Source organism: Heterodontus francisci, chromosome 8, assembly GCF_036365525.1.
Source record: "Heterodontus francisci isolate sHetFra1 chromosome 8, sHetFra1.hap1, whole genome shotgun sequence".
In the NCBI taxonomy this organism is placed as follows: Eukaryota; Metazoa; Chordata; class Chondrichthyes; order Heterodontiformes; family Heterodontidae; genus Heterodontus; species Heterodontus francisci.
Window position 1 is genome coordinate 50314030 of NC_090378.1, and position 12904 is coordinate 50326933.

The following is a 12904-nucleotide window of genomic DNA, read 5'->3' on the forward strand; positions in this document are numbered from 1 at the left end:
GCTGTTCAGAAGGGCGGGAAAAAGAGTGGAAGGGCTATAGTCATCGGGGATTCGATTGTAAGGGGAGTAGATAGGCGGTTCTGTGGTCGAAAACAAGACTCCCGAATGGTATGTTGTCTCCCAGGTGCACGGGTCAGGGATGTCTCAGATCGGCTGCAGAACATTCTGAAGGGGGAGGGTGAACAGCCAGTTGTCGTTGTGCACATAGGCACCAATGATATAGGTAAAAAACGGGATGAGGTCCTACAAGCAGAATTTAGGGAGTTAGGAGCCAAGTTAAAAAGTAGGACCTCAGATGTAGTAATCTCAGGATTGCTACCAGTGCCACGTGATAGTCAGAGTAGAAATGAAAGAATAGTCAGGATGAATGCGTGGCTTGAGAGATGGTGCAGGAGGGAGGGGTTCAGATTTTTGGGACATTGGGACCGGTTCTGGGGGAGGTGGGACTATTACAAATTGGACGGTCTACACCTGGGCCGGACTGGAACCAATGTCCTTGGGGGTGCTTTTGCTAACGCTGTTGGGGAGGGTTTAAACTAATGTGGCAGGGGGATGGGAACCAATTGAGGAGGTCAGTGGACAGGAAGGAGGTAGTAACTAAAACCTGTAAGGAACTAGATAATGAAGTCAGCGTGACTAAGGGAAAGAGTAGACAGGGAGCAGATGATGAACGCAAAGGGACTGGTGGTCTGAGGTGCATTTGTTTTAATGCAAGAAGTGTAGTAGGTAAAGCAGATGAACTTAGGGCTTGGATTAGTACCTGGGAGTATGATGTTATTGCTATTACTGAGACTTGGTTGAGGGAAGGGCATGATTGGCAACTAAATATCCCAGGATATCGATGCTTCCGGCAGGATAGAGAGGGAGGTAAAAGGGGTGGAGGAGTTGCAGTACTGGTCAAAGAGGATATCACAGCTGTGCTGAAGGAGGGCACGATGGAGGACTCGAGCAGTGAGGCAATATGGGCAGAACTCAGAAATAGGACGGGTGCGGTAACAATGTTGGGGCTGTACTACAGGCCTCCCAACAGCGAGCGTGAGATAGAGGTACAAATATGTAAACAGATTATGGAAAGATGTAGGAGCAACAGGGTGGTGGTGATAGGAGATTTTAATTTTCCCAACATTGACTGGGATTCACTTAGTGTTAGAGGTCTAGATGGAGCAGAATTTGTAAGGAGCATCCAGGAGGGTTTTCTAGAGCAGTATGTAAATAGTCCAACTCGGGAAGGGGCCATACTGGACCTGGTGTTGGGGAATGAGCCCGGCCAGGTGGTTGAAGTTTCAGTAGGGGACTACTTTGGGAATAGTGATCACAATTCCGTAAGTTTTAGAATACTCATGGACAAAGACGAGAGTGGTCCCAAAGGAAGAGTGTTAAATTGGGGGAAGGCCAACTATACCAAAATTCGGCAGGAGCTGGGGAATGTAGATTGGGAGCAGCTGTTTGAAGATAAATCCACATTTGATAAGTGGGAGGCTTTTAAAGAGAGGTTGATTAGCGTGCAGGAGAGACATGTTCCTGTGAAAATGAGGGATAGAAATGGCAAGATTAGGGAACCATGGATGACAGGTGAAATTGTGAGACTAGCTAAGAGGAAAAAGGAAGCATACATAAAGGTCTAGGCGGCTGAAGAAACACGAAGCTTTGAGAGAATATCGGGAATGTAGGACCAATCTGAAACCAGGAATTAAGAGGGCTAAAAGGGGTCATGAAATATCTTTAGCAAACAGGGTTAAGGAAAATCCCAAAGCCTTTTATTCATATATAAGGAGAAAGAGGGTAACTAGAGAAAGGATTGACCCACTCAAGGACAAAGGAGGAAAGTTATGCGTGGCGTCAGAGAAAATGGGCGAGATTCTAAACGAGTACTTTGCATCGGTATTCACCGAGGAGAGGGACATGACGGATGTTGAGGTTAGGGACAGATGTTTGATTACTCTAGGTCAAGTCGGCATAAGGAGGGAGGAAGTGTTGGGTATTCTAAAAGGCATTAAGGTGGACAAGTCCCCAGGTCCGGATGGGATCTATCCCAGGTTACTGAGGGAAGCGAGAGAGGAAATAGCTGGGGCCTTAACAGATATCTTTGCAGCATCCTTAAACACGGGTGAGGTCCCGGAGGACTGGAGAATTGCTAATGTTGTCCCCTTGTTTAAGAAGGGTAGCAGGGAAAATCCAGGTAATTATAGACCGGTGAGCCTGACGTCAGTGGTAGGGAAGCTGCTGGAGAAGATACTGAGGGATAGGATCTATTCCCATTTGGAAGAAAATGGGCTTATCAGTGATAGGCAACATGGTTTTGTGCAGGGAAGGTCATGTCTTACCAACTTAATAGAATTCTTTGAGGAAGTGACAAAGTTGATTGATGAGGGAAGGGCTGTAGATGTCATATACATGGACTTCAGTAAGGCGTTTGATAAGGCTCCCCATGGTAGGCTGATGGAGAAAGTGAAGGCGCATGGGGTCCAGGGTGTACTAGCTAGATGGATAAAGAACTGGCTGGGCAACAGGAGACAGAGAGTAGCAGTGGAAGGGAGTTTCTCAAAATGGAGACGTGTGACCAGTGGTGTTGCACAGGGATCCGTGCTGGGACCACTGTTGTTTGTGATATACATAAATGATTTGGAGGAAAGTATAGGTGGTCTGATTAGCAAGTTTGTAGACGACACTAAGATTGGTGGAGTAGCAGATAGTGAAGGGGACTGTCAGAGAATACAACAGAATATAAATAGATTGGAGAGTTGGGCAGAGAAATGGCAGATGGAGTTCAATCAGGGCAAATGTGAGGTGATGCATTTTGGAAGATCCAATTCAAGAGTGAATTATACAGTAAATGGAAAAGTCCTGGGGAAAATTGATGTGCAGAGAGATTTGGGTCTTCAGGTCCATTGTTCCCTGAAGGTGGCAACGCAGGTCAATAGAGTGGTCAAGAAGGCATACGGCATGCTTTCCTTCATCGGACGGGGTATTGAGTACAAGAGTTGGCAGGTCATGTTACAGTTGTATAAGACTTTGGTTCGGCCACATTTGGAACACTGCGTGCAGTTCTGGTCGCCACATTACCAAAAGGATGTAGATGCTTTGGAGAGGGTGCAGAGGAGGTTCACCAGGATGTTGCCTGGTATGGAGGGCGCTAGCTATGAAGAGAGGTTGAGCAGATTAGGATTATTTTCATTAGAAAGACAGAGGTTGAGGGGGGACCTGATTGAGGTGTACAAAATCATAAGAGGTATCGACAGTGTGGATAGCAAGAAGCTTTTTCCCCAGAGTGGGCGATTCAATTACTAGGGGTCACGAGTTCAAAGTGAGAGGGGAAAAGTTTAGGGGGGATATGCGTGGAAAGTTCTTTACGCAGAGGGTGGTGGGTGCCTGGAACGCGTTGCCAGCGGAGGTGGTAGACGCTGGCACGATAGCGTCTTTTAAGATGTATCTAGACAGATACATGAATGGGCAGGAAGCAAAGAGATACAGACCCTTAGAAAATAGGCGACATGTTTAGATAGAGGATCTGGATCGGCGCAGGCTTGGAGGGCCGAAGGGCCTGTTCCTGTGCTGTAATTTTCTTTGTTCTTTGAAGTCCCGTCTTCACACTAAGGATACCCTCCATCATGCTGTGTGGCACTACCACTATCCTAAATGGGACAGATTCAAAACAGATCTAGCAGTTCAAAACTTGGCATTCAGGAGCCCACAGTGTCTATTAGAGCAGCAGAACTGTATTCAACCACAATCTGTAACCTCACAGCCCGGCATACCACTCACTCTACCATTACCATCAAGCCAAGGGATAAACCCTAGTTCAATGAAGAGTGCACGAGGGCATGCCAGGAGCAGCATGAGACATACCTAAAAATGAGGTGCCAACCTGCTGAAGCTACAAGATAGGACTACATGCATGCTAAAAGTAGTAGTTTGCAATGGACAGGGCAAAGTGATCCCACAAACAACGGTTCAGGTCAAAGCTCTGCAGTTCTGCCATATCCAATCGGGAATTGTGGTGGATAATTAAGCAATTAACCAGAGGAGGCTCCACAAACATCCCCATCCTCAAATGATTAGGGGAGCCCAGCATATCAGTGCAAAAGACAAGGCTGAAACATGTACTAACAGCTTCAGCCAGAAATGTTAAGTGGATGATCCATCACCTCCCAAGGACCCCAGCATCACAAATGCCATTCCATGTGATAAAGAAACAGCTGAAGGTACTGGATACAGCAAAGACTATGGGCCCTGAAAACATCCCAGCTGTAGTACAGAAGAATGCACTCCAGAACTAGCCACGCCTCTAGTCAAGCTGTTCCAGCAGAGTGTTACGATCAGGTGAGGAGGAGGTCACAAAATTCCTCTCTAGTCCTTCTCCTTGTTAATCGCAACAGGGTATATTCCTTTTACAACTTTGGATGTGCATACCACGTCAGTGAGTGTTTTACCTTTTTCCTTTGTTGTGATCACAAAACAACCAATCTGGCAGGTTTTCTCAAGTTTAAACAAGAGGTTAGTTCATTGTACTTAAAAAAAATCTAAACCCAATCTAGATAAAATAATAAAACTATGCTACACTTTCACTCTGTCACGCACACGAGAATGACACACACAAATAGAGTACAGAGTGATAAGAAAGAATCTGGTTTGGATTAAAGTCCAGAACAAGTACATAGTACGTGGAGTTGGGTAATTTGGTTGTCTTCCGGCTGAAGATGTGATCTCGACATCTTTGGCTGTAGAAGTGCACTTTGTGGCTGGCCCACTTGGATCAGGGTCTTCCTTAGGTGGCTTTTCTCCCCAGGGTCTCTGTCTGCAGCAATGGTAGACTTCAGGATTCCACAGTCGCAGACAGGTTTCAAACTTGCAATGTTTAAGAGTGAGAGCCCCACTGAGGTCTTGTCTGATTAGCACTCAAAGTTTGTCTGCTTCAAAGTATCAGGAGCTTGTCCTTTTGCAAAAGACTTAGTTTTTCCACATATTGTTTGGGGGGGGGGGGGGGGGTGCAGTCACATGATTGTCTAATGTCCTCGCCTGCAAGTTAATTAGATTTGAGACTAGGTATTTTCAATATCTCTCAAGTCTCTCTGTTTCAATCTTCACCCCCTGGAGATATGACTGCACTGTTAATTTTCCAAGATGGCTTTGAATGTTTTGCCATTAGAAGTGAAGCTGCTATCGGACTCCAAATTCATGTGGCATTGTCCTGGATGCAAACTTGTTCGACATGCATCTTCAATTCGATGTCCTGGAATGTGAGGTATTTCAATGCAAATTGTGATGGCCATCTTGGCTGCCAACTTTTTGCAAGTTAACTGTCGGATCCCAGATGCTTTTAAAAGTTTAAAGAAGGTTTCCAACCGATGAATTAAAAATCCTCATTTGGTGTTTTCTTGACAACAGCTACAGCACTGGCATCTACCCAATAATGTGGAAAATTGCCCAGGTATGTCCTGTTCACAAAAGGCAGGACAAATCCAATCCGGACAATTAACACCCGATCAGTCTACTCTCAAACTTCAGCAAAGTGATGGAAGATGTCATGGGCAGTGCTATCGAGTGGCACTTACTCAGCAATAACCTGCTCACTAATGCTCCACCAGTGCCACTCAGCTCCTGACTTCATTACAGCCTTGGTCCAAGCATGGACAAAAAAGAGTTGAATTCCAGAAGTGAGTTGAGCGTAACTACCCTTAACATCAAGACAACATTTGGCCGAGTCTGGCATCAAGAAGCCCCAGCAAAATTGAAGTCAATGGGAAGCAGGGGGAGACTCTCCACTGGTTGAAGTCATACCTAGAACAAAGGAAGATAGCTGTGCTTGTTGAAGGCCAATCATCTCAGCCCCAGGAGATCACTGCAAGAGTTCCTCAAGGTAATGTTCTAGGCCCAACCATCTTCAGATGCTTCATCAATGAACTTCCCTCTGTCATAAGGTCAGAAGTGGACATGTTCGCTGATGATTGTACAGTGTTCAGTACCATTCATGACTCCTCAGATGAAGAACTCCGTGCCCGCATGAACAACCTTCCAGTTTAGGCTGATAAGTGACATGTAACATTTGTGGCACATGAGTAGCAGGCAATGACCATCTCCAACAAGAGGCAATCTAACCACCTTCCCTGGTTCAACAGCATTACCCTCACTGAATTCCACCCACCCCCCCACCAACATCCTGGGGGTTACTACTGACCAGAAACTTAACTGGACCAGCCATATAAACAATGTGGCTACAAGAGCAGTTCAGTGGTTGGGAATTTTACAGCGAATAACTGACCTTGTGACTCCCCAGAGTCTGTCCACCATCTACAAGGCACAAATCAGGAGTGTGATGGAATACTCTCTACTTGCCTGGATGAGTGCAGCTCTAATAACCTTCAAAGCTCACCATCCAGGACAAAGCAGCCTACTCGATTGGCACCCTGTCCACCACCTTAAACATCCACTGCCTCCTCCACCAGCACAGTGACTTCACTGTGTACCATTTACAAGATGCACTGCAGCAACTTGACAAGCTTCCTTCAACAGTATCTTCCAAGCCTGCCAAATCTACCATCGAGAAGGGCAAGGGCAGCAGACACATGGCAACACCAGCAAGTTCCCCTCCAAGTCACTCACCATCCTGACTTGGAATTAAATCTTTCCTTCACTGTCATGGGGTCAAAAACCTGCAACTCCCTTCCTAACACTGTAGCTGTACCTACACCACATGGACAGCAGCAATTCAAGAAGGCACCACCTTCTCAAGGGCAATTAGGGATGGGCAACAAATGCTGACCTTGCCAGCAGCACTCACATCCCATGAATTAATTTTTTTTTTAAAGTTACTTTTATGTAGGTTAACTGAATTTAACTCATTCTTTTCTAGGATATCAGAACTCTTTACCTCCCTTATTGTACAATCTTTCTGACCATCAGTAGTCTAGTGAAACAAAGATTGACATCGTTCAACATACCACTCTTGATTTAACTCAATGGTCTCCCACTCTTAAACCTGGGTAGTGTCTTACACTATGGACTGTGGTCCTTCATAACATTTTTTTTTGAAATGAGAAATCTAGGTAGTTATAAAAATGCCAGCTAAGATTGATATTCCATTCAGTGGCTACTCTGCATTAACGATTCAGTTTACTTGCAGATTCACAACATTTAATTTCATTTACCAACCATCAAGGCTTAACCATTATTGTCAGTTCACTAAAGTGAACTTATGCAAATAGTCACATACTACAGTCCTCAGCCAAGATGTGCAAAATGTATACTATTATGTCTTTTTTCTTTTTCTTTTTGGGCCTCCTTATCTCGAGAGACAATGGATACGCGCCTGGAGGTGGTCAGTGGTTTGTGAAGCAGCGCCTGGAGTGGCTATAAAGGCCAATTCTGGAGTGACAGGCTCTTCCACAGGTGCTGCAGAGAAATTTGTTTGTTGGGGCTGTTGCACAGTTGGCTCTCCCCTTGCGCCTCTGTCTTTTTTCCTGCCAACTACTAAGTCTCTTCGACTCGCCACAATTTAGCCCTGTCTTTATGGCTGCCCGCCAGCTCTGGCGAATGCTGGCAACTGACTCCCACGACTTGTGATCAATGTCACACGATTTCATGTCGCGTTTGCAGACGTCTTTATAACGGAGACATGGACGGCCGGTGGGTCTGATACCAGTGGCGAGCTCGCTGTACAATGTGTCTTTGGGGATCCTGCCATCTTCCATGCGGCTCACATGGCCAAGCCATCTCAAGCGCCGCTGACTCAGTAGTGTGTATAAGCTGGGGATGTTGGCCGCTTCAAGGACTTCTGTGTTGGAGATATAGTCCTGCCACCTGATGCCAAGTATTCTCCGAAGGCAGCGAAGATGGAATGAATTGAGACGTCGCTCTTGGCTGGCATACGTTGTCCAGGCCTCGCTTATTATGTCCTACATTACTATTACCTAACCACATTCACAGATGTGCCCACAGAGTATATCAGATGGAGGAAATGAAAACACATCATAAGGGACAACAGCAGAATCCAATGAAGATGTACTGATGATACTGGGACAGACAGGAATTGAAATTAGTGAAGATTATATTTGTTTTGACTTTGAAAGTGTTTGATAAAAAGCACATAAAAAAGTAAAAAGATTAAGACCCATAGCATTAAGGCAATGTGGTGACAAGACAGAAATGGATGAAGGATAGTAAACAAAAATAACTCGTTCACAGATGTGCTATGATAAAAAATGTATAAATCCATTGTGGTAATTAGGCCCAAGCCTCTATTACTATTTTGTAAAACAACATGAAATGCAATAGGACATAAAACTGTATTTTCTTTTTAGACTGGAATTTTACAAGTCAATACATTCATTCTACTTGTAAAATAGCTTACAAAGAAAGCAAAGCATCAAAATACAAACTATGAAGAGTGCTAAAAGATCAGGCAAACTTTCCAGCAAAAATGCTGCCACACTGGAAATCTAATAGGTACCACAGCACTATTAAGTACAAGACTATTGCATTTTGAACTGGTAAGATTCAAATTACCCACTGCTGGCTACAATTCCTAGCCAGGCTGTTGGAGGAGGTGCTGAGCAGAGAACAAGCAGTGTGCAAGGAGAGAAAAGGGCATAAAAACAAGCATCCTTTGAGCTGGTCTTGGGTACAACAGGATTGTTTTAAGCAGCAAACAGAAGTTGAAGCATAAGTCATCTCCAGTTAGTTGCTGGTAATCAGTGTCATTGCCAACAGGTCAACTTAAAGCATTACTTATCTTTTTGGTTACTTTCCCAAGGTACTCCACTCAACCACTCAATTCACATCCTGTTTAAATCATATGACTGTTCAAAATCTTTGAAAAATGTAAGTACACATAATCAGAAAGACAACTCACCTTTCCACAAGCTCTGCAGTGATGACGCCTCTTTGTGAATGTAAACTTCAGCTCACATTTCATACAGTTTGGTGCTTGGGAATCTGGTACCCATACTGGAGCTACATCACCTAGAGTTGTAAATGGCTTTCTGAGGGCTCCTGGAAACTGTCCAGCTCGTAGGTCATTATCTGGACTTTCAGATCCCAAAGTATAATCAGAGTTGATAACTTTGGAAGCCCCACTAAAACACACTCCTAATTCATCGCCATTAATGCTGCAATCTGGTACTAAAGCACCACCATTCAAAGCACACAAGGAGGAATCTTCAGGGGAGTCTGTTTTATCAAACAAACCTACATTTTTGTTTTTTGTGTTGTATGCTGGGTTAGTTGAGCCCAAGTCATTCAATAATTGGTTAGTCAAAGGTTTTGGGATCTGTAGTTTCAGGTTCAAGGGTTGCTTGGGTCTAGCACCTCCAAATGGAATACTGACTGGTTGTGCGTTATTTAGCGCTAATTTTGCCGCATTTTCACGTGCGCAAGTTACTGTAGTAGTCTGGGTGGGAGTGTTAAAATAATTGTCTTTCAATTGATCAGCAATATCAGTAGAAATACTTAATTTGGTCAAACCATTAGCCACTCCTGCTTCCAATGCATCGTTTTCCCGCTGTTGGGTGTAGTTGTAACTTTCTGACTTGCTCTCCTCAATCTCCTTCTCCTCAGTCACTGAATCCTCCTTTAAAGGCAAAGATTTAGAAACACAGGCTGTGGTTGAACTTGGGATGGATGTAGCGTCTAATCCACCACATGAACAGTAAGGTGTTGACACCTGTTCCATCACATCAGCATAATGGGCATGCGATCCTTCCAACCAATCTTTATCAGGAACCACAGAGTCTGCCAATGGCTTTGTTAGATCTAAAACAATCCCACCATTATTTCCAGAGTCTTTCTCCATAATCTTGCTTTGTAATAATGCATCATCTTCCAATGCTTGATGATTGCTTTGTCTCATGCACTGAGGTAAGTTATCAAACATTGCTTCGGACTGAGATGATATTTTATTTGCATGATGAGACAGGTCAGTGGTATATCCCTGCATGAACAGAATGTCGTTGCTTTCACTGTTTTTTTGATGAACACTCATACTACTGATCGCATTCTCAAAATGACCACCATCATCTCCACAATTACCATTATTTGTGGAGTTATATTGTACTGCAATCAGATTTGGCTTGTTGTTCACAGAACAGGTCTCAGATTGTTGAGATTGTGTTTTTTCAGAGTCCATTTTCAGCCCAGTAAAATTATCCAGGTCACCCAATATCTGTGTATTAACTGTTTCATTCAGACTTCCATTCACTTCATCCCCAGGTTTCACAAATGAACTGTTTTCAATGTGTGTTATTGACTCATCTTCAAGTTCTATAGCATCATTTGCTTCAATTTTTCTAGAGAATGAATCACTTAATTCATTTATGTCAGTAGCACCACCAAACCCAGACAATACATTCTGTTCACAAACAACTGATAAATCATCCACTATCCAAGATCCCTTTGAATTAGGCAATACATTTTCCAAATCTGCACAGTTCCTTAAACTTTCAAATGCAGTGTTGACAGACAACTCATCTGTATAGAGTGTGTTTAATTGTTCAATACTTTTCATTGTAACAGTCTTCTCAGTTTGACCATTCATGTCAGATAACAACTGGTCACTTTGCAAGTTTGTGTTTTCTACTATAAAGCTGTTAATATTCAACATATTTTGGCTGTTTGCGTTGTCCTCCTGCAATACGTCACCACACCGTGCTGGTTGGCTGTCAGAATTCTGTAGAACTAACCCAAATGTACTTGAAGAACTCATATCTTCAGAAAAGCTCACTTCATTTTCACAAGCAGAATTGACTGATGATTTAGAAGAATTTGGCCAATGATCACAACTATTGTTTTTATTCCTCACAGGGACTCCTACATTATTAATTCTCTGCACATCAAGCCCTAGATCTTCCAAAGCATCATTTCCATTAAGACAGTGATCCCCTCTCCCAAATATTGCAATCTCGGATTTAGGTGAAGAACGGCATTTTAGTCTTGCTTGCACCTCACTGGACAATGCTCCCACATTCACATTAGACAAGGCTGGATTTAGAGATAACAAATGAGAGGGTGGATCCAAAATCTGACTCCACTTTGCCTCAAATACACTCGGAGACTCGGTCTCATCTGGAAAAGAAGAAAAAATCCAGGTGTTATTACAAATGTAAACTAATTCTACATATCTATTTAGTTTTTAGTAACTTTTAATTTTTGTCAAATGCATATTGATCTCATGCATTCACTTCTCCTTGAATCGACTTTTGGAAAACCAAAAGAACCATGCATCAAAATGACATCTGAAAGATATCCAGTAAAGGATGACATTTCCACTTTCTCTCACATTTATTAATGTATATTAATTTCTCATTCACAATGCTAAAAATGGCAATCTTAATTTATGCAAGAAGTAATCTCTGATCAATGTTTTATTACAGACCGTCTACAAATGAGTTAGAACATACTGGAGCTTTAACTAGTTCTGATGATTAGCAAGAACAGTTTGTAATAATGGAGATCAACTCCAGCTAGAACTTTATAAATCACTAGTTGAGATTTACCAGGATGTTACCAAGGAAGAGGGACATCAGTTTTGAGGACAGGTTGGAAAAGTTAGGATTATTCTTCTTGGAATAGAGGTTAAGAGGTGACCTAACAGAGGTTTTCAGGATGATGAGAGATTTTGATAGTTATATAAGGGAATAACTATTGAGTCAATAACTAGAGGTCATGGATTTAAAATCATTGGATAAAGATCTCGAGGGGAAAAGAGGAGAAACTTTTTCACTCAAAGTTGTCAGATTCTGGCTTGTCTACGAGAAGGATGCACCATTCAGGACGAAATAAGGAAGTGAAGGATGGCATCAAATTGAAAGAAAAGGCGTACAATTCTGCAAAGATTAGCGGTAGCCCTGAAGATTGGGAACATTTTAGAAACCAACAAAGGACGATTAAACAAAAAAAAAGGTAGAAATTAGAATGAGTAAACTAGCAAGACAAGCATATAAAAAGGGAGAGTAGCTAAAGTAAACATTGGTCCCTTGTATCTTTTTTTATTATTTGTTCATGGAATGTGGGTGTCGCTGGCTAGGCCAGCATTTATTGCCCATCGCTAATTACCCTCGAGAAGGTGGTGGTGAGCTGCCTTCTTGAACCGCTGCAGTCCATGTGGGGTAGGTACACCCACAGTGCTGTTAGGAAGGGAGTTCTAGGACTTTGATCCAGCCACAGTGAAGGAACTGCAATATAGTTCCAAGTCAGGATGGTGTGCGGCTTGGAGGAGAACTTGCAGGTGGTGGTATTCCCATGCATTTGCTGCCCTTATCCTTCTAGGTGGTAGAGGTCATGGGTTTGCCTTCACGGAGCCCACAAAAAAATTCCAAGAATAGTAGAAAATCAAGAGGCAAAAAAGGGAGGGAGGAACTTAAAACAAAACACTATTACTAAAGTATTAGGAAAACTAATGGGACTAAACTTAAACAAAGCCAATTTTGTGGTATGAGGGGAGAACAGGCTAAGGCAAATTGGATAAATATTCTGAAAGGTTTAGTGGCAAATGAACAGTGGGAAACCTTTAAAGAAACAATTCAAAATGTTGAACAAAAATACATTCCACTGAAAAACAAAAGCTCAGCAAGAATGACCCATACGTGGCTCACTCAGGAAGTTAAGGATAGTATCAGATTAAAAGAAGAGGCTTACAATGTTGTAAAAAAAAATTATCAAGTCTGAGAATCGGGAGTGTTTTAGAAACCAGCAAAGAACCACCAAAAAGTTGATATAAAAGGAAAAAATAGAATTAAAGTAAATGAGTAATAAAAAAAGATAGTAAGAGCCTTTATAGGTATATAAAAAGGAAGAGAGTAGCTTAAGTAAACAGAGTCCCTTAGTCCCTTAGAAACAGAGACAGGAGAAATTATCATGGGGAATGAGGAAATGGCAGAGGCATTGAACAAATATTTTGGGTCTGTCTTCACAT

General features: G+C 42.8%; 1 protein-coding gene across 1 annotated transcript in view; it reads right to left on the minus strand.

Annotated features, from left to right (window-relative positions):
• Positions 1-12904, minus strand: part of zfyve9a (zinc finger, FYVE domain containing 9a) — a 175941-nt gene that overhangs the window by 107798 nt on the left and 55239 nt on the right. Inside the window, exon 4 of the mRNA XM_068037133.1 lies at positions 8849-11055. Within this exon, the coding sequence (XP_067893234.1) occupies positions 8849-11055 (2207 nt within the window). The remainder of the gene's footprint in view (positions 1-8848; positions 11056-12904) is intronic.